Source organism: Eumetopias jubatus, unplaced genomic scaffold, assembly GCF_037043125.1.
Source record: "Eumetopias jubatus isolate StellerSeaLion01/CBP00866 unplaced genomic scaffold, mEumJub1_p1.0 scaffold_7, whole genome shotgun sequence".
NCBI classification, from domain to species: domain Eukaryota; kingdom Metazoa; phylum Chordata; class Mammalia; order Carnivora; family Otariidae; genus Eumetopias; species Eumetopias jubatus.
In genome coordinates this window covers 46,855,061-46,878,125 of record NW_028274813.1, presented here as the reverse complement: position 1 = coordinate 46,878,125, position 23,065 = coordinate 46,855,061, and the positions used below count along the sequence as shown (strand labels likewise).

The 23,065-nt window shown below is 40.0% G+C and overlaps 1 protein-coding gene across 2 annotated transcripts in view; it reads left to right on the top strand.

Annotated features, from left to right (window-relative positions):
• Positions 1–22,490, top strand: part of GNG2 (G protein subunit gamma 2) — a 120,967-nt gene extending 98,477 nt beyond the window's left edge. Inside the window, exon 3 of one of the 2 annotated variants that reach the window (XM_088024588.1) lies at positions 21,647–22,490. In XM_088024588.1, coding sequence (XP_087880714.1) covers positions 21,647–21,775 — 129 coding nt within the window. In that variant the 3' untranslated portion in view covers positions 21,776–22,490. The remainder of the gene's footprint in view (positions 1–21,646) is intronic. The other variant, XM_028109399.2, reaches the window with a different exon arrangement.
• Positions 22,491–23,065: the final 575 nt, after the last annotated feature.

Sequence of the window (23,065 nt, the reverse complement as noted above, 5' to 3'; positions counted from 1 at the left end):
GAAAAGTTCCGTGGATATTTATTAAGCACCGTGTACATTCTTAGCTTTATTCATTGTGTCTAGGAGCTATAGCAGTAGTACTGTTAAACCTTGATAATTTGAAATCCCTAGGAAATGAATTCTTCTGAATAGCCCAGTTTTCAGGCCAGATGAAGTCTTCCTTCTTAAAAATGTAACTACTTTGGATGACACTTTGAATGTCTTTCTTTTTTTATTAAATAGAGTAAATTAAACATAAGGTACTTTTTTGATGATTCTTTTGAAGCTATTAATTTCAAAAATATTATTCTGTTTCCTTTTTTAGAAAAATCCTATTGATGTACCATTAGTTTAATAGCACCTTGGAGGAGAGGGGAGGGGAAGACTACTTAGAAGATTCACTCATTATTTTATAAATAAAAAATAGTCACTATTTATTCATACAATTTTACTTCCTCTAGGATCACAATCGAAGTTTGATCCTGGGTGCTCTTCATACCCAGGAAAGATCCTTTAGCAGTGATACAGGCACCATGATGTTGTGAGACATCATGGCGATTTGCTGCCTTTCATTCCTGACATTAGTAATCTTGCTGTCCATAGCACCTCTTATATTTTCAGTATGGCTCCAAGGCATGTCAAAGAATCCTAAGGTTTTTCCTGCATTCCCAAACTAGTGTTTAAGCTGGATGTTTTCATTTTTTCTTACTTGAATTACATATTAATGATCCAAAGAAAAATGAAGACTTTAAAATAGCCAGTTGCTTTTGACCTAAGCAAAAGACCTTTCTAGACAAATGTCAGACCAGTCTCTCCTAGCTTGGAAATTCTATCTTTTCCCAGAGGTTTGGCAGTTTCTTTTGCCTTCAGGTACGTTGCCAAGCCAATGACAGACAATGAACTTCCCATTTCAAGCCTCCATCCCAGCACAGTCTTTGAGGTCTTTTTAAGCAACAAATTAAAGTTCAGTCAACCCTGGGTGGTGCTTTTAATGCAGGCAACTCAACTGAAGGACTTGACTGAATGACTGATGCTTTTAACACACATGTGACTTCCCACACATATAGGCAGTGACCACCCGTCAGTGCTTATTTCTTTGCCTGATGGCTTGCAAGAATTTTGCGACATGAATTTTAAAATGTGTCTTCGTTTCAGAATGTAATGAAGACAGAACTATATCCTTACATACTGTTTAAAATCTTAGGTCTGATTTTTATCCTGACAACTGCTTCTCAGAGCTGTCAGAATGTCTTCCTAGAGTAGGTTCCTGTTTTTTCAGAGCCCAAAATCATAGTTTGGCGGCCTTTATTGGGACTCTCTAGAGTCACCGTTTCTTTACTTCCAGGTTCTCAGGCCCTGTCTAGTTTGGAGAGGTTGCTGGATAGCTGGGTTTCAGCAGTGGTCAATCTGAGGAGATCCACACTCTTGTCAAATGTAATCCCTTCACATGTGCATCAGATATCATCTCCCTAATCCAGGGTTACACTCCACCACCTGTCCATCCTGAATCATCAGTTTGGGTTCTCTATGTCATCATTTCCATCATTGTACAAACGTAGTGTTATTTCTCCATCTTAAATAAAATTTTATTTTTTTTCTCTGAATCGCCCACTTACTCTTCCAGCAACTGCCTCATTTGTTTGCTCTGCTTTTCAGAACTTCTTGAAGAAGTTGTCTGTATTCACTATCTCTGATGTCTCTTTTCCCTTTCTTTTGAAAAATTATTTTTACTCTGGAAATAATCTCAAAGGTACAACAGGGTTGCAAATGCAGTACAAAGAATTTTGTTTTCCCCTGAACCATTTGAAAATAAGTTGTCAACAGTTGCCCCATCACCACCAAATACTTTAGTGTGTGTTTCCTATAAGTGAAAACACTCTTCTACATAATCATAATGCAGTCGTCAGAATTAGGAGGTGAACACTGGTACGTTACTATTTTCTAATCTTCAGACCCCATTTAAGTATTGCAAATCACCCTAGTACTATCCCTTGGAGCAAAAGGACCCAGTTGAGAATCATGTGTTGCATTTAGTTGTCCTGTCCACAGAGGTCCTTGACTTTCATGGCCTTGACCCCTTTGAAGGTTATGGGCCATTCATTTTGGAGAATACCACTCAAGCTGGGTTTGTCAGCTATTTCCTTATGATTAAATTCAGGTAACAAAACGGGAACATTAATATGGAATTGATGGGGATATTTGTCTCATTACATTTTATCAGTAGCATATGATTTCAAATTGTCACTGGTGATGTTAACTTCGATTACTTAATTAAGGTGTTATCTTCCCGTTTTTTCATGTAAAGTTCTTCTTTTGTCTTTTGTTATTAATAAATATTTGGATCTTGGGAGATGGACCTTGAGACTATATTCACTATCCCACTCCTCATCAAACGTTCTATTTTTTAAAAATTTATTTAATTATATTGATTTGGACTCATGGCTTCCTCTTTTATTCGGTGGTTTATAATCTGCTACTATCATCATTTATTTTGATGCTTTAATTGGCACAGACTAAAAAGCTAGCTATCATGTCCTTCTGACATGACTCCATCTTTCTTTGAGTGCTTCCTTAGTGCTTGGCACAAAAAGATCGTGTAGGGTCCTCTTATTATTTCCCTGCCACAACACTGGAATCACCCTTTTCCCTAAGAGCACTAGTTCCTTTGAGAATGGCATTTAGAAATGAAAACCTGGATGCTAGTTGTTCTCATTGCTGAAGTGTTTGAAGTGTTGCTGCTCCAAGTTCCTCTCAGTGGGATAGAGTTAGAGAATGCTATACATGTCTATTTATTTCTTTATCTTTATATCTGTGTATATGTAACCATGAGTTCACACCAATACCACCAGGGCCTGTCCTACACCACAGAGTATATACTAGCTTTCTACTTCCCATATTTGTAACTCCCTTCACTGACAATGAGGATCCTAGCTCCCCTGGTCCTTATTTAGCCAACTCTCCTGTAGGGAACCAAGGTCCCATTCCATGACCTCTCTTCCCAACATGGATGCCTTCACATCCCACTCGGGCTCCTACACTACTCACCCGGCTATCCTCTGTACAGATGCTCTCCTCACCTTGCTCAAGCTCTGACCTCCCACTGTGGGCCCCTGACCTGGTGTGGAGCCCACTTTGCTTAGTCTCACCGAATCCCTTTAAGACTGAATTGTTCATGAAGAAGAAGGAGGAGGAGGAGGCCCCATGTGCTTGTAAACCCATTCCAGTGAGGTTTTCACCCCCACCATTCTATTGAACCTTCTCTCACCAAGGTTGCTAATGACTGCAGATGGCTAAATCTAATAGTCAATTCTCCATTTCATCATACTTGACCTACTGGCAGCATTTATCATGGTTGATGATTCCTTATGCCTTGGAGCATTTTCTTCAGCATTTGGCTCTCAACAGTCCCCACTCTCACAGGTAACTATGTCTAAATTTCCTTTTCCAGCTCCTCTTAGGCTCCCCAGCTACTTACATTGAAACGTTCCAGGGTTCAGTACTTGTCCCTCTCTTTTCTATCTAAATATACTCTCTTGATGATCTTGTTCATTCCCAAGGCTTTATGTACCTTCTATATGTCCTTGATTCCCAAATTTATAGCTCTAGTCTACATCTCTCTCAAACTCCAGCATTGTATATCTCACTAACAGACATTTTAATTTCAAACTTAAACTATATTCCTGGTCTCACCCCCAAAACTTCTCCCTGCAGCTTTCACCAGCTGAAATGAGAACCGTTCTATTTGTTCAGTCCAAAAACTTCGATAGCCTTAATAGTTCTTCATACCCTTTCTCCAGTCCATCATAAAATCCTGGTGATTCTACATTCAAATACTGTTTATCCAGAATTATACCACTTCACACTGCCTCTGAACCACTGCCATCTCTCTCTTGGATTACGACGGTAGCTTCCGGGACAGTCTCTACTTCGACCCTTGACTCCCACAAAGTACTCACTGCTTTCCACACAGCATTCAGAGTGCTCCTTTACAGTGCAAGTCAGTGCCTCCCCTTCATTCTGTAAGTTTTCACCCAAAGATTAATTGCCTTCTCAACTAAGCCTAAGTACTGCAATCTGTTCCCCACCCCCCCCCACCCACACACACATTCTTAATCCCTTTTACCCTGCTCTACTTTTCATTTCCTTATAAAACTTACTACCCTCTGGGGCACCCGGGTGGCTCAGTTGGTTAAGTGTCTTGATTTCAGCTCAGGTCATGATCTCAGGGTTGTGAGATAGAGCCCCATGTTGGGCTCTGCAGGGGGTGTGGAGCCTGCTGGAGATTCTCTCCCTCTCCCTCTGCCCCTCCTGCCCCCTTTCTAAATAAATAAATTAGTTAATTAATTAAATAAAACTTACTACCTTCTAACGTTCTCTATAACTATTATGCTTTCTTTTCTGTTCTCTCCATTCTCCCATTCAAATACTGTATCGGCAATTTGATGATGCTGTACATTGGTGTAGTTTGATTTATGTTTCTTCATTTGGGGTTTGTTTAGTTACTTGAACCTGTGGGTTTGTTTTTTTCATCAACCATTATGTCTTTTTCAGCCACTATGTCTTCAGATATTGTTCCTTCTTCTGCACCCACAACGTTTCTCCTGTCCTTCGGATGCCCCAATTATATCTATATTCAGGCCCTTAAGTTATCTTCTAGCCTAGTGCTCTGTTCATATTTTTTCAGTCTACTTTCTCTCTCTACTTCATTTTGGAGAGTGCCTATTGTTGTCTTCAAGTTCACTCATCTCTTCTTCTGCAATGTCTAAATCTGCTAATTCCGTCCAGCGTTATTATTTATCTCCAGAGATTTGATTTGGGTCTTTTAAATATCTTCCATGTCTCTTTTTATCATGTTTTGCTTTCCTCTACCTTCTTGATTTTACAGACAGTATTTACAATAGCTGTCTTAACAACATCATTATTAATTTTATCATCTGTGTCAATTCTGGGTCTTCCTCTTTGTATTATTTTTTTTCCTTATATGGGAGAGATTTTTTTTTCCCACTTAATTATATGCCTGAGTTTTTTTTATTGGATTCTAGATATTGTGGCATACTGGAATTTTTTGTATTCCTTTTAATATTTGGGGGTTTTGTTCTATAGTGCAATTAAGTTACTTGGAAACATTCTGATCTATTCAAGGCTTACTACTGAACATTGGCAGGTGGGTCCGTAATAGCCTTTAACCTGGGCCAATTTGGCACCACTCCCACAGCAATACCCTTTATAGGACTCTAGTCAACCCCTCAGTGTTATGAGATCTTTCTACTCTGCCAGTAGAAAGGCACAAACTGCTCCAGCCCTGTGTGATCACCAGGGATTGTTCCACTTGATCCTTTCTGAATATTTTTGCACAGCCTCAAGCAGTTTTCTCCCACATATGTGCTGATCAGTGTTCAGCTAAAGACTCAAAAGGAATCCTCTGGAGGCCTCCAGAGCTCACACTTTCTCTCTCCCTCTTTCTGTGTCTGTGTAGCTCTTTCTTCTCTGTTACTCTCTCCTCAATTCAAGGAGATTCCTTAACTCTGTTTTGGTGGCCCCTCCCTGTGCCATGGCCTAAAAACCCTTTTTACACAGTCAGCTGGGACAATCATGGGGCTTATGTTATCTCCCTTCTCTCACTGATCACTGTCCTGTGCTGCCTCTTGCCTAACATTTATAAACTAATTGTTCCTATATTTTTTCCAGCTTAATTAGTGTGTGTTTTATCATCATAGTCTGAATTAGAAGTCTAGAAAATTACACAAGTTCTGCAAGGACAGAAATCTTTGTGTATTTTCTTCCTTTATTATTCCAAGTATCCAGACCTATGCCTGGCTTATTAGGTACTCAGTGAGTATTAGTTGAATAGAATATTCATTGAATAGGATTATGTTTGAGAACTCCTTCAGCAATTATCTGAGTGTCTACCATGTGTCTGGTATTAATCATACAATGGTAGATAAAGCAGACATGGTTTCTGCTTTCCTAGAGTATAGTGCCTAAAGTGAAAGAAAAATATGAAACAGCAAATAAACAATGGTTGTCATTATAAATTGTGAGAAGTGTTCTTCTATAAAGGAAGAGAATGGGATGAAAGAACATAATGAGGGAAGTCATTATTGGAGGAAGTGGTCATTAAAGACTCTGCAAAGAGGCATTATTTCAACTGATTCATAAAGGAAGAGAAGGAGCCAGGCTATTGAGAAAATGGGGAAAAGAATGTTCCGGGGAATTGTATATGTGAAGCTCTGAGGCAGAAAAGAACTTGGAGCTTCCATAACATTAGCTGAGGTGTGTAGGGGGAGGGAAGAATGCCACACATGAAATTGGAAATATGGGCAGGCCCAAAGCATGCAGGACCCACAGGGTGTTTTAAGAGTTTTGGTTTTCTGCAGAGTACAATGGGAAACTATTAGAGGTTTTGAGTAAGAGAGTGGTATGAGCCAATTTATATTTTTAAATTAACTTTCTAGCTGTAGTGTGGAAAATACTACTCTTGGCACAGTAGTGAAAGCCAGGAATTCATTTACAATTGAGATTCTTAAACTTTTTTCTGCCCTAGACCTGTCTGGCAGCCTAGTGAAGCATATGGTCTCCTTCTCAGAGTAATGTTTTCAAATTACAGAGGAAACTAATCATACTGAAATACAGTTTATCAGAATAGTTTTTAGAGAAACATTTGTGATAGAGTTATATATGTACCCCTTTGTTAACTGATAATATAAGATCTAATAGTGGGTCTATAATTATAAAGTGGATGAACATAAATGAAATGTTGAGATGTTTGCAAAAACTTCTAATGTGATGGGAAATATCCAATTTCTATGGCTAACCAAGTCGAGGGACTACTAATGGCTACTGTTGTGTGTTGTCTACATCTGGGAATGTAATGGACAGAAATGCTAAATCTCCATTTGAGGTTAGTGAAGATAAAGATGTAATTTTTATCATTGACATTCACAGACCAGACCACCCCCTGAATTCTATCTGTTGACCCTGTGTTAGTCCATTTGAGCTGCTATAATAGAATACCATACTGGGTGGCTTATAAACAACAGACATTTTTTCTCAAAGTTCTGGAGACTGGGAAATCCAACATCAAGGCACTGGCAGATTCCATGTGTAATGAGAGCCCACTTCCTGGTTAATAGATGGCTGACTCGCACTATGTTCTCTCATGGCAGAAGGGGGTGAGGGAGCTCTGGGATCTCTCGTATAGCACTAATCCCATTCCTGAGAACTCCAAATCCATCACATTGGGAATTAAGTTTTAACATGTAAATTTTGGAGGGCACAAACATTCAATTTATAGCCGACCCCTTGGAAAACCCAAATTAATCACTTTTTATTTAAGAGGTTATTTCCATAAACATGGACAAAGAAGAAGGGTGCTTAAACTTGGGTAGTCACAACAGCAGTGACAATGAGACAAATTTGAGATATTTTTGGAGTAATAAGCAATAGGACCAAAAAGAGAGAGATTGCCTAGGGTTATTGGGGAAATATTAATGGAAGTAGGCCTAGGGATATATAATGTAAAGGACACTGTGTGCAGAACATTAGCAGGGATAGTCAGAAAGAGACTTGCCAGGCAGACTATTGCTGTGACTCATTTAAGACAGGGGACAAGGCTGACACTATGGGTTAGAAAGGAAGACTATTCATAGGATTAAGTCAGGAACACTAGGACTCACCACTCAGCCACTCATGAGCTGTGAGACCTAGGCAAACCCCTTCCTAATGAAGCCTCAAATTCACATATTTAAGATGAGGACAATAATAGCTTGTGACCCATAACATTGTTGTAAGGATTAAATAAGATACTGTATGTAAAGTGGTTAGCACAATTCTGACATATAGCAAGGGCAGATAAATATTAATAGTTATTCTCATTACTGCTAGGATTCTGACCATGTGTTGGATTATCACCCACAGGGAACTGCAATCTGGTTAAGGAAACAAGATAAAACTCAGAAAATATTTTGAGAAAGAAACCATTCGGAATCAAGTGTTCAAATATAAGATATAAGCAACTCTTAAGCTATTAGTTTTGTCCGATATAGCACTTTCTGTATCATAAAAAGACTTTGAAAATTTCTTCCACACACAGGCCTACCATGTTTTATTGTGCTTTGCTTTACTGCACTTCTCAGATACTGCAGTTTCTACATACTGAAGGGTTTTTGGCAACCCTGCATCGAGCAAGTCTATTTGTGTCATTTTGCCAATAGCATTTGCTCCCTTCATATTACTGTGTTGCATTTGGGTATTTCTTCCAATATTTTAAACTTTTTCATGATTTGTTTTGGTGATCTGTGACTACTGATTATGACTTGCTGAAAGCTCAGATGATGGTTAGCATTTTTTAACAGTGCAGTATTTTTTAATGGCATTGCACACCTAATAGACTGCAGTATAGTGTAAACATAACTTTTGTATGCCATAGAGAACCACAAAATTCATTTGACTCGTTTTATTGTGGTATTCACTTTATTCCAGTAGTCTGGAACTGAACCTGCAATATTTCTAAGGTATGCCTGTGTTTGTGTGTGCACATTGCAGAAGAGCAGGGGTGGTGCTGGATCTCTTCTTAACAAGTGAGTTTCAGATATTACTGTTGCCTGGTCTTTGCTGCTTAGTGCTGAGCTCCTGTTTGCAGTAATAATGACTATGGCTCAAGCAAGTAAAAGACACACACACACACACACACACACACACAAAAGTAATTGAGATTCAGTCTGAGAGTCTGTCCTTTGCTTTCATTTAGAGGAGCTAAGACAAGAACAGGCTGTTTCCTTTCATTCCATCATAGTAGCATTTCATAAAGATGTGCAAAGAATTTCAATTTCAACCTTTGGAGCTAGCCCTGCATTTGAGTAGCTCGTATGTAGATATCTGTGGCTTGATGGCAAAGCATCAAGGGTTCAGTTCTTTTTCTGCCAAGTGCTTTGCTATATGACATTGAACAATTCAAGCCATCTGCTGAGCCTTACTTTTTCACTTATGAAAGGAATTTAACACTTCTTACCTCAGGATTATTGTGTAGAGCAAAAGAGAAAACCCAATGTCTGAAACATAATAGGAGCATAATAAAAATATTTTTTATAAGCAATGCAATGTCAATTAAAGAGCAATGCTTTAAGCCAAAAACTGTAACAAGAGACAAAGGTCCTCATATAATGGTAAAGGGATCAATTAATCAAGAGGATATAACCATCATAAGTGGATATACACCCAAAACAAGAACACCTAAACATATTAACCAAATATTAGCAGACCTGGGATGCCTGTGTGGCTCAGTCAGTTGGGCGTTTGCCTTCGGTTCAGGTCATGATCCCAGGATCCTGGGATTAAGTCCCGCATCGGGCTCCTCGCTCGGCGGGGAGCCTGCTTTTCGCTCCACCTGCAGCTCCCCCTGCTTGTGTTCACTCTCTTTCTGACAAATAAATAAATACAATCTTTTTTTTTTAAAGCAAATTATTACCAGACCTGATGAGAGAAATAGACAATAATAAAATAATACAGCAAATTTAATAGTCCACTTTTAACAATGGATAGATCATCCAGACAGAAAATTCATAAGGAAATGTTGGACTTGAACTATACTTTAGACCAAATGGATCTAAAAGACATATACAGAACATTCCATCCAACAGCAGCAGCATATACATTCTTCTCAAGTGTACATGTTATGTTCCCCAGGATAGGACAAATAATAGGCCACAAAATAAGTCGTAGCTAATTCAAGAAGACTGAAATTGTACCAAGAATCTTTTCCAGCCACAGTGGTATGAAACTACAAATCAGTAATAGGAAAACTGGATAATTCACACACATGTGGAAATTATACAACACACCCCTGAACAGCAAACCAATGGATCAAAGAAGAAATTAGAAGGTAAATAAAAAAAATCTGAAAACAAAAAAGTGGAAACACAACATCCTAAACTTATGAGATGCAGCAAAAGCAGTTCCAAGAGGGAAGTTTCCTTTCACCTACATTTAAAAAAAGAAGAAGAAGAAGAAGGGGGAGGGGGAGGAGGAGGAGGATCCTAAATAACCTAACTTTAAACCGTAGGAACTAAAAAAAGAACAAATTAAGCCTGAAGTTAGCAGAAGGAAGAAAATAAAGATAAGAGCAGAAATAAATGAAATAGAGACCAGAAAAATAATAGAAAAGATCAATGAAACCTAGAGCTGGTTTTTGAAAAGATAAACAAAACTGACAAATCCTTAGCTAGGCTAAGAAAAAAAAGAAGACTGAAATAAAATCAGCAATGAAAGAAGACATTGCAGTTGATACTACAGAAACCCAAAGGATCATAAGAAACTACTATGAAAAATTTTATGCCAATAAATTGGATAACCCAGAAGAAATGGATAAATTCCTAGAAGCATGTCACCTTCCAAGACTAAATCATGAAGAAATAGAAAATCTGAACAGAACAAAAAAAGAGTAAAGAGATTGAATCAGTAATCAAAAAGCTCCCAACAAGGAAAAGCCCAAGACCAGATGGTTTCCCTGGTGAATTCTACCAGACATTTAAAAAAGAATTTATGCTAATCCTTCTCAAACTCTTCCAAAATCAAAGAGAAGGGAATACTCCCAAACTCATTATAAAAGGCCAGAATTACCGTGCTACCAAAGCCAGATAAGGATACTACAAGTTAAGAAAACTACAGGCAAATATCCCTGGTGAATAGATGCAAAAATTCTTTACAAAATATTAGCAAACTAAATTCGGCAGCACATTGAAAGGGTCATACACCACAGCTAAGTGGGATTTATCCCTGGGATGCAAAGATGTTGCAACAAATCGATAAATGTGACACATCACATTAGTAGAATGAAAGGTAAAAATCATATAATCATCTCAATAGAGGCAGAAAAAGCATTTAACAAAATACAACATCATTTCACAATAAAAATTCAATAAATTGGGTATAGAAGGAATGTATACCTCAACATGATAAAGGCCATATATGACAAGCCCACAGCTAACATCATCTTCAATTATGAAAGAGTGAAAGCTTTTCTTCTAAGATCAGGAACAAGACAAGGGTCCCCCATTTTCCCATTTTCCCAAGGGTCCCATATTTACCGCTCCTATTCAACATAGTACTAGAAGTCCTAGCCAGAGCAGTCAGGCAAGAAATAGAAATAAAAGGCATCCAAATTAGAAAGGAAGAAGTGAAATTGTCTCTGTTGGAAGATGATATGATCTTACATATAGAAAATTCTAAAGATCCCACAAAAACAAAACAAAACTTAGAACTAATCAACAAGGTAAACTAAGCAGTAAAGTAGCAGGATACAAAATCAGCATCAGACAGCCATTGTGTTTTTATGCATAAAAAATGAAATAGCAGAAAAATAAAATCTCATTCATACTAGCACCAAAAACAATAAAATACTTAGGAATAAATTTACCCAAGAATATGAAAGGGTTGTACACTGAAAACTAGGACTTTGATGAAAGAAATTGAAGACACAAATAAATGGAAAAAATAGTCTATGTTCATAGATCAGAAGAATTAATATTGTTAAAATGTCCATACTACCCAAAACCATCTGTAGATTCACTGCAATCCATATCAAAATTCCAATGGCATTTTTCACAGAAATAGAAAAAAAAAAAATTCATGTGGAACCACAAAAGAACCTGAATAGCCAAAGCAATCCTGAGAAGCACAAAACTGGAGGCCTCACATTTCTTGATTTCAAACTCTATTACAAAGCTATAGTAATCAAAACAGTATGGAATAAAAATAAGACACACAGCCTGAGGTGGAACAGTTGGCGGAGGAGTAGGGGACCCTATTCCCATTGGTCCTCGGAATTGAGCTGGATATCTACCAGACCACTCTGAGCACCCACAAAATCAGCCTGAGATGTAAGAAGATCTGGATCTCTACAAACAAGATCACAGGTGGTTGATTTCAAGGTATGAAGCAGGGAGCCGTGATTCTGCGGGCACATATCGGAGGATAAACGGCAGTGGGAGGGAGCCCAGCCGTAGGGATCCGACACTGCGGGTGAACAATAGCCTCCCGCGCTGGGGACTGCGCACAGACTTGCAGACCGGTAATGGCGGGGAAAGGACCGTAGGGAAGCTCCTGGGACTAAAACCCCCAGCGGTGAGGTTGCACGTGCGAACTGGGGGTGGCTGGTCGTTCTAGAAGCACAAAGGCCAGAGATGTGCCCCATCCTGGAGGCAGGACTGGGAGCGCTGTGGAGGGGCACACAACCCAGGACACTGCAGTTTATAGCAGCACGGACAGAAACGGAGACAGTGTGGCCTGGAGAGCTCACTGAAGAACAGACTGCGATCTCTCTGCTCTGAGGCAGAGGGTGGGAAATGGTCTCTTCTGCTCTGACTCTTGGAAGAGACGCAGGAAGCCGCCAGAGAACAAAAGCCCCCAAATACCGGTTTTCACTGAGCCCATCCCCTGCCACAGGGGGCTGTGCAACTCTGCCTAAACAGGGTTGCCTGAGTAACAGTGTGGCAGGTCCCTCCTCCAGAAGACAGGCTGGGAAAACAAGAGGCCAGCAACCCTAAGGTCCCTAGAAAACATGTGCATCTTGTTTGGGTTGTGGTTAATAATTTGGACTCTGTACATTCCCTCAACCACCCCTCAATAGAATGACTAGGAGGAGGAACCCCCAAAATAGAAAAGACTCAGAGATTATGACTTATGCCACAGATTTACAGATGGATTCAGATATAACCAAGATGTCGGAGATGGAATTCAGGCTATCAATTGTGAAGACAATAGCTAGAATGGAGAAATCAATTAATGGCAACATAGAATCTCTAAGGGCAGAAATGAAAGCTGAATTGGCAGAACTTAAAAATGCTATCAGTGAGATCCAATCTAATCTAGATAATCTAACAGCTAGGGTAAGTGAGGCAGAAGAAGGAATTAGTGACCTGAAAGACCATTTAATAGATAAAAAGGGAAAAGAGGAGGCCAGGGAAAAACAACTCAGAATCCATGAAAATAGAATCAGAAATAAGTGACACCATGAAACATTCCAATGTCAGAATTATTGGAATCCCAGAGGGGGTGGAGAGAGACAGAGGACTAGAAGATATATTTGAGCAAGTTGTAGCTGAAAACTTCCCTAATCTGGGGAATGAAACAAACATTCCTGTCCTAGAGGCAGAGAGGACCCCCCCCATCCAAGATCAAGGAAAACAGGCCAACACCCTGGCATGTAATAGTAAAACTCACAAATCTTAGAACCAAGGAAACCATCTTAAGGGCAGTTAGGGGGAAGAGATTCCTTATGTACAGAGGGAGGAACATCAGAATAACGTCAGACCTGTCCACAGAGACCAGGCAAGCCAAAAAGGGCTGGCAAGACATATTCAGGGTACTAAACAAGAAGAACATGCAGCCAAGAATACTTTATCCGGCAAGGCTGTCATTTAGAATGGATGGAGAGATGCAGAGCTTCCAAGACCAGCAGAAACTGAAAGAATATGTGACCACTAAGCCAGTCCTGCAAGAAATATTAAGGGGGGGGTTTAAAAAGGAGAAAGCCCCCAAGAGTGATATACAACAGAAATTTACAGGGACAATCTATAAAAACAAGGTCTTCACAGGCAAGATGATGACAATAAATTCATATCTTCAATAATCACTCTCAATGTGAACAGCCTAAATGCTCCCATAAAATGGCACAGGGTTGCAGATTGGATAAAAAGATAGGACCCATCCATATGCTGTCTACAAGAGACTCATTTTGAACCTAAATATACATCCAGACTGAAAATGAAAGGATGGAGATCCATCTTCCATCCCAGTGGACCTCAAAAGGAAGCTGGGGTAGCAATTCTTATATCAGACAAATTAGATTTTTAAACTAAAGACTGTAGTTAGAGACACAGAAGGACACTATATCATTCTTAAAGAGTCTATCCAACAAGAAGATCTAAGAATTGTAAATATCTACGCCCCCAACATGGGAGCAGCCATCTACATAAGCCAACTGTTAACCAAAATAAAGTCATATTGATAACAATACGTTAATTGTAGGAGACCTCAATACTCCACTCTCAGCAACAGACAGATCATCTAAGCAGAAAATCAACAAAGAAACAAGAGCTTTGAATGACACACTGGACCAGATGGACCTCATAGATATATACAGAACATTCCACCCTAAAACAACAGAATACTCCTTCTTCTCGAGCACACATGGAACTTTCTTCAGAATAAATCACATACTGGGTCACAAATCAGGTCTCAACCAATACCAAAAGATTGAGATTATTCCCTGCATATTCTCAGACCATAATGCTTTAAAACTGGAACTCCATCACAAGAAAAAATTTGGCAGAAATTCAAACACTTGGAATCTAAAGACCACTCTGCTCAAGAATGTTTGGGTCAACCAGGAAATCAAAGTAGAACTTAAACAATTCATGGAAACCAATGAGAACAAAAACACATCAGTCCAAAACCTATGGGATACTGCAAAGGTGGTCCTAAGGGGGAAATACATAGCCATCCAAGCCTCACTCAAAAAATAGAAAAATCCCGAATTCACCAACTAACTTTACACCTTAAAGAACTAGAGAAAAACAACAGACGATGCCTAAGCCATGCATTGGAAGAGAAGATTAGAGCAAAGATCAATGAATTAGAAACCAGAAACCCAGTAGATCAGATCAACGAAACTAGAAGCTGGTTCTTTGAAAGAATGAGTAAGATCGATAAACCACTGGCCAGACTTATCCAAAAGAAAAGAGAAAGGACCCAAATTAATAAAATTATGAATGAAAGGGGAGAAATCACGACTAACACCAAGGAAATAGAAACAATTATTAGAAATTATTATCACATCTATGCCAATAAACTGAGCAACCTGGAAGAAATGGATGCCTTCCTGGAATCCCATAAACTGCCAAGACTGAAACAGGAAGAAATTGACAACCTGAATAGGTCAATAACCAGTAACAAGAATGAAGCAGTGATCAAAAACCTCCCAAAAAACAAGAGTCCAGAGCTTGATGGATTCCCTGGGGAATTCTACCAAACATTCAAAGAAGAAATAATATCTATTCTCCTGAAGCTGTTTCAAAAAATAGAAACAGAAGGAAAGCTTCCAGACTCATTCTATGAGGTCAGCATTACCTTGATCCCCAAACCAGGCAAAGACCCCATCAAAAAGGAGAATTTCAGACTGATATCCCTGATGAATATGGATTCCAAAATCCTCAACAAAATCCTAGCTAATAGGATCCAACAATACATTAAAAGGATCATCCCCCACGACCAAGTGGGATTTATCCCAGAGATGCAAGGGTGGTTCAACATTAGCAAATCAATCAATGTGATAGAACACATTAATAAGAGGAGAGAGAAGAACCATATGGTCCTCTCAATTGATGCAGAAAAAGCATCTGACAAAATCCAGCATCCTTTCCTAATTAAAACTCTTCAGAGTATAGGGATAGAGGGAACATTCCTCAAGTTCATAAAATCCATCTATGAAAAGCCCACATCGAATATCATTCTGAATGGGGAAAAGCTGAGAGCCTTTCCCTTAAGATCAGGAACACGACAAGGATGCCCACTCTTGTCACTGTTGTTCAACATAGTACTAGAAGTCCTAGCAACAGCAATCAGACGACAAAAAGAAAAGGTATTTAAATTGGCGAAGAAGAAGTCAAACTCTCTCTTTTCACAGATGACATGATACTTTAGGTGGAAAACCGAAAAGACTCCACCCCCAAATTACTAGAACTCATACAGCAATTCAGTAATGTGGCAGCACACAAAATCAACGCACAGAAATCAGTTGCTTTCTTATATACTAACAATGCAACAGTAGAAAGAGAAATTAGAGAAACAGCTCCATTTACAATAACACCAAAAACCATAAGATACCTTGGAATAAACCTAACCAAAGAGGTAAAGGATCTATAGGAACTACAGACCACTCATGAAAGAAATTGAAGAAGACACAAAAAGTTGGAAAAACATTCCATGCCCATGGATCGGAAGAATAAACATTGTTAAAACGTCTATGCTACCCAGAGCAATCTATACCTTCAATGCCATCTGATCAAAATTCCAATGACCTTTGGAACAAACAATCCTAAAATTTGTATGGAATCAGAAAAGATCCCGAATCGCCAAGGAAATGTTGAAAAAGAAAAAGCTGGGGCCATCACATTGCCCAATTTCAAGCTATATTACAAGGCAGTGATCACCAAGACAGTATGGTACTGGCAGAAAAACAGACCTATAGACCAATGGAACAGAATAGAGAGCCCAGATATGGACCCTCAACTCTATGGTCAAATAATCTTCAACAAAGCAGGAAAAAGTATGCAATGGAAAAAAGACAGTCTCTTCAATAAATGGTGCTGGGAAAATTGGACAGTCACATGCAGAAGAATGAAACTTGACCATTCTCTAACCCCATACACAAAGATAAACTCTAGATGGATGAAAGACCTCAATGTGAGACAGGAATTCATCAAAATCCTAGAGGAGAACATAGGCAATAACCTCTTTGACATAGGCCACAGCAACTTCTTTCAAGATACATCTCCAAAGGCTAGTGAAACAAAAGCAAAAATGAACTTTTGGGACTTCATCAAGATAAAAAGCTTCTGCACAGCAAAGGAAACAGTCAACAAAACAAAGAGGCAACCCACAGAATGGGAGAAGATATTTGCAAATGACACTTCAGATAAAGGGCTGGTATCCAAGATCTATAAAGAACTTCTCAAACTCCACACCCAAAACACAAATAATCAAGTCAAAAAATGGGTAGAAGACATGAACAGACACTTCTCTGAAGAAGACATATATAAAGGGCTAACAGACACATGAAAAAATGTTCATCATCATTAGCCATCGGGGAAATTAAAATCAAAACCACATGGAGATACCACCTTACACCAGTTAGAATGGCAACAATTGACAGGGCAAGAAACAACAAATGTTGGAGAGGTTGTGGAGAAAGGGGAACCCTCTTACACTGTTGGTGGAAATGCAAGTTGGTACAGCGACTTTGGAAAACAGTGTAGAGGTGCCTCAAAAAATTAAAAATAGAGCTATCCTATGACCCAGCAATCGCACTCCTGGGTATTTACCCCAAAGACACAGATGTAGTGAAAAGAAGGGCCATATGCACCCCAATGTTCATAGCAGCAAAGTCCACAATAGCCCAACTGTGGAAAGAGCCTTCAACAGTTCAATGGATAAAGAAGATGTGGTCCATATATACAATAGAATATGACTCAGCCATCAGAAAGGATGACTACCCAACTTTTACATCAACATGGATGGAACTGGAGGAGATTATGCTCAGTGAAATAAGTCAACAGAGAAAGTCAATTATCATCTGGTTTCACTTATTTGTGGAACATAAGGAACAGCATGGAGGACATTAGGAGAAGGAAGGGAAAAATGAAGGGGGCGCAAATCAGAGGGAGAGATGAACCATGAGAGACTATGGACCCTGAGAAACAAACTGAGGGTTCTAGAGGGGAGGGGCGTGGGGGGATGGGCTAGCCCGGTGATGGGTATTAAGGAGGGCACGTACTGAATGGAGCACTGGGTGTTATATGAAAACAATGAATCGTGGATCACCACATCAAAAACTAATGATGTATTGTATGGTGACTAACATAACATAATAAAATAAAAAAAAAAATAGACACACAGACCAATGGAACCAAATAAAAGAGCCAATAAATTAACCCTAGTATATACCATCAACTAATATTTGACAAAGGAGCCAAGAATACCTGGTAGGGAAAGGTCATCCTTTCAATAAGTGTGTTGGGATAATTGGATAATCACATGCAAAAGAATGAAACGGGATCTGGGGTGCCTGGGTGGCTCAGTCGTTAAGTGTCTGCCTTTGGCTCAGGTCATGATCCCAGGGTCCTGGGATCGATCCCCACATTGGGCTCCCTGCTCCGCGGGAAGCCTGCTTCTCCCTCTCCCACTCCCCCTGCTTGTGTTCCCTCTCTCGCTATATCTCTCTGTGTCAAATAAATAAATTAAAAAACAAAACAAAACAGGATCCACATCTTACACCACCCACAAAAATTAACTCAAAATGGTTCAAAGGCTTAAATATAAGACCTGAAGCTATAAAACTCCTAGAAGAACACAAAGGGGGTGAGCTCCTTGACATTGGTCTTGGCCATGATTTCTTGAATATGACAGCAAACATACATGCAACAAAAGCAAAAACAAATAAGGGGTCTGCATGAGACTAAAAGGTTCTGCACAGCAAAAGACAATCAACAAAATGAAAAGGCAACCTATGGAAAAGGAGAAAATATTTGCAAACCATATATATGGTAAAGAGTTAATATCCAAAATATATAAAGAACTCATGCAAGGAAAAAAATCTGATTAAAAAATGGGCAGAGTAACTGAGTTGACATGTTTCCAAAGAAGACATATAACTGGCCATCAGGTATGTGAAAAGATGTTCAAAACACTAATTAGTGGAATGCAAATCAAAAGCACGAGATATCACTTCACACCCGTTAGGATGGCTATTATCAAAAAGATAAGTGATAACAAGTGTTGGTGAAGATGTGGAGAAAAGGGAACCCTATGTGCTGTTGGTGGGAATGTATAATGGTGCAACCACTATGGAAAACACTATGCAGGGTCCTCAAAAAGTTAAAAGTAGAACTACCCTATGATCCAGCTATCCCAGTTCTGGATATATGGCCAAGGGAAATCAGAATTTCACAGAGTTATCTCCACCCCCATATTCATTGCAGCATTATTCACAATAGTCAAGATATGGAAACAACCTAAGTGTTCATCTGTAGATGAATGGATAAAGAAGATGTGATATATACATACAATGGAATATTCAGCCATGAAAGAAGGAAATCTGGCCATTTGTGATAATATGATGGACTTGAGGGCACTATGCTATGTGAGATAAGTCAGACAGAGAAAAGCAAATACTGTATGATATCATGTGAAGCCTAAAAAATCCAACTCACAGAAACAGTAGAATGGTGGTTGCCGGGGGCTGGATGGTGAGGAAATGGGGAGAGGTTGGTCAAAGGCTATAAACTACCGGTTATAAGATGAATAAATTCTGGGGATAGAATCCACAGCACGATTACTACAGTTAACAGTACTGTATTATATACTTGCAGATTCCTAAAAGAGTAGATCTTAAATGCTCTCACCATACACATAAAGAAAAAGGTAATTATGTGAGGTGTTAATTAACCTACTGTAGTTATTTCACAATATAGTAGTGTATCAAATCATTGCAATATACACCTTAAAGTTACACACTGTTATCTATCAATTATATCTCAATAAAGCTGGGGAAAAGTAAATAAAAGATTATTTTAAATGCAAAAAGAAAGTGAGGCTGACTGACTTTTACGCAACTATACTGCATTGGACAGTGTCCCCTAAACCTACCTGGAACCTTAGAATGTGATCTTATTTGGAAGTAGGATATTTCTAGATGTAATCAAGTTGAGATGAGCTCATAGTGGATTAGGGTGGGCCCTAATCCAGTGATTTGTAGGTAGGAGATTTGGGCACAGACAAAGAAGAGAATGCCATGAACAGAGACATACAGGACAGAAGGGTATGTAAAGATATGGGCAGAGATTGGTGTGATACATTTACAAGCCAAGGGACACCAAGGATTGCTCGAAACCACCAGGCGCTAGCTAAGAAGCATGGAACAGATTCTCCTTGGGCCTCCAGTGGAAACCAGCCCTGCTGATACCTTGATTTTGAACTTGCAGTCTCTAGCACCAACTGTCAGAGAATAAATTTCTGTTGTTTTAAGTCACCCAGTTTGTGGCAATTTGTTAAGGCAGATCGAAGAAACTAACACACTAATACCTATACCTCTTTACATCAGTCAGAGTAGACTGGATTTTGTTGCAGTAACAAAAGGTCCTCTCCCATTCTTAGGGGCTTACAACAACAAAGTTATACTTCTTATTCCCACTACATGTCCTTTGCAGATCAGCTGCCACTCCACACCATGTCACTTTGAGCAGTGACCCTGGCAGATGCAGCAGCCTCTACCCAGAATATTGCCTCTGTCTGGCCTGTGATGAAAGGAACAGAGAGTCCGAAAATTCAAAGACTTAGGGGGTTAGAAGAGGAAAGCATTAAACCATAAAATTGAAAGGTCTTTTAAGTGACAAAGCTCTAATCAACTCAACCATAAGGCAAGGAACAAATCAAGGGTGTGGCCACTGTGTCTTTTGTTAAAACCTCTGAATCAATTAAGGTGGTTCTCAGTAAATTATTTCAGTTGGACAAATTGGCAGAAAGAGCATTGCAAATGATGTATTGGTTCTTGACGCTTCTGCCCCAAAATGACCCACATCACTTCTCTCACATCTCATTGGCAGAGCAAGTCTGATGTCATTGTGTGGGTATGTGTAATCCACCTGTAGGGTGGGGCAGTGAATTTTTTTTAGCAATGATATCATCCATCCCAATCTTACAGAGGATTATCCTTTCAGTATTCACTTTGAAAGGCTATCCTGGTAGTACAGTGATGTTAAAAACTCTTGGAGTGATCTCCACAGCAAGTATATTGTGTCATGTAAGAAAGTGACTCTTAACTTTATGGTTATTGAGCCCAAATTGACATTCCTCAGGTGGATCATCCACCTAGCCCCCAGATATGGTTATAATTGACCTTCAGTTTATTTTCCCAAATTAAGTCCACCCTCAAGTAGTGAAAATTTGCCATTCTGAAGGCTGGTTGAAGGAAGGTATTCCAGACCATTCCCAAGAAGAAGCTACAGGAATGTGAGAAATAACTGCATCACTGAAATCACTGACCAGCCTCGCAGTGGGACTCCCTAAAGGATACAGTACCAGACTGAAGTAATATGTATTTCAGATGTATAATAAATTATATGTAATGATATAGTATAATATATAAAAACTGAGTCTGGGTGGCTCAGTTGGTTAAGCATCCGCCTTCGGCTCAGGTCGTGATCCAGGGGTCCTGGGATGGAGACACGCCAGGGGCTCCCTGCTCAGCGGGGAGTCTACTTCTCCCTCTCCCTCTGCCCTTGCCCTGCCTGCCCCCCACCCTGCTCCCGCGCGCTCACTCTCTCAAATAAATAAATACAATTTTTAAATACATACATACATAAAAATACATAAATAAAAATAAAAAGGAAATCAACATGGCTTCATGCATTCTGTGTGGAAAACCGACTATGTGCCTAAGCTATTTCCGTGGATTATCTCATTTAACCCTTGCAGCCAGGGCTGGGACTAGGGTGAGGCGAGTAAGGAGGCACACAATTCAAGGAGACCTCCATTGTCAAAGTTGTACAAACGCAGGGTTGATTATCACATGACCCTAACAGTGAGCACCCCATTCCATTTGTGCCCTAAGAGCCTCACTCACCCCGCCCTAGTCCCGGACGTGGGACCTGCCGGAGACAGTCCCGTGAGATCGAGATCACCAACGCCCTTCTTTGCAGATAAGGAAACGGAGGCCCTAAGGAGGTTGAGCGACCCCCTGACTTCCCCGCGAGCTGGTGATACCCGCAGAGCCCCGAGAGGAGCCCAAGTCCTGGGGCGGGACCCAGAGGTCGGCCCTGGCTGCTTGCGCATGCGTCAGTGCTTCCGCAAATGCTTCCTCTTAAGGGCGGGTTGTTTTTGTCCCCTTCTTCAGGTATCCAAGGCTGCCGCAGACTTGATGGCCTACTGCGAGGCGCATGCCAAGGAAGACCCCCTGCTGACCCCCGTCCCGGCTTCAGAAAACCCATTTAGGGAGAAGAAGTTTTTCTGCGCCATCCTTTAAGTCTTCACGAGGAGCCTGAAGAGCCTCAAGGCTCCTGGGACACTGATGTCGAGTTTTTAGCAAAGTGGGCGCCTTTCTAGTCCACAGCATTTAAAGAGAGGGAGGAGAACCATCCTGGAAACTCCAGGCTATGCATGTTTAAAGAACCGGTCCCCTTGATGAGAATGAAAGCCAAACCACATCCCGAGTTAAGAGATCTGATAGCTGCAGAACTGCCTGGAGGAGGGGAATATGTAAAGATAAAAGCCGCCTCATTTCTTTTCTGCTATCCCTCCGCAAACCTTATGTTTCTGCTTCATATTTAAAAAAATAATAATAAAAATAAAAACAGACAGCTGTACTGAACTAAGATATGTATGACCTTCTTGGAATGAATATTGCCTTTAGAATACCCTTTGATAAGCTGAATTGTCCAGTGTAGCTGCGGTTTGGTTTAATGGCATTGATGTTTAGTCTTTGTGCCTTTTTTCTTTTTTCCTTCTCCCCTGCCCCTCCTTCCACCCTTCCCATTAGAGTAGTACAGAGAGAAGGCTGGACTTGTCTGTAAGACTGAACTCCAAGGATGAGCACCCAAATGTTTAGGGAGCTGTTCCCCGTGGTTTGTCTTCATGGTAATAACAAAAAATGCCGGTTGTCTGTGTTCTATTATCACAGTTCCTAACATTTGTACATGATAGCTTTGATTCTGCAAGTAAAAGTAAATCATGTGTTGTGACTGGTGCTTTCATATATTTGTGACAATTTTTGAGTAATACTGCATGAAAATGTCCCTATGTTACATCCATTCAGAAGGTTTGTTGTTTCACTCAAGTTTGGAACAGGAACGAGAGAAAAGAAGCTGGAGAAGAAAAACTCAGTGTCTTGAAAACTGAGATTACTTCAGAGCCTTAGCCATGCCTAAAATACCTCTGAGTTCACAGTGGCATAAACGCCTCTTCAACGTATTTTCCAGAATCCAAAGCATTTTGGTTGTATCCAGGATCCAGGGCAGCACAGGAACCACCAAGCAGGAGAGGGAAGGAAGGATTCACCATCAATGGGGAGGCATTTTTGTCATAGAGTAAGAGCCAATTTCATCTTTCCCTGCATCATGGAAATTCTAGATTGAAAGAACACTTTCTGTTTGTTCAAGTATCAGGAGAAATAAACCAATGGCTCCAGAGAAGACCCATTCTCAGAATCCTAGCTGTTCACCTGCTGGGAGAAGGGGGCAGATGCGCCCCCACCCCCAGCCAGCACCACCAGAAAGGGTTCTGGCTCTCTTTTGCCACTCGGATTGTCTTCGCTTTT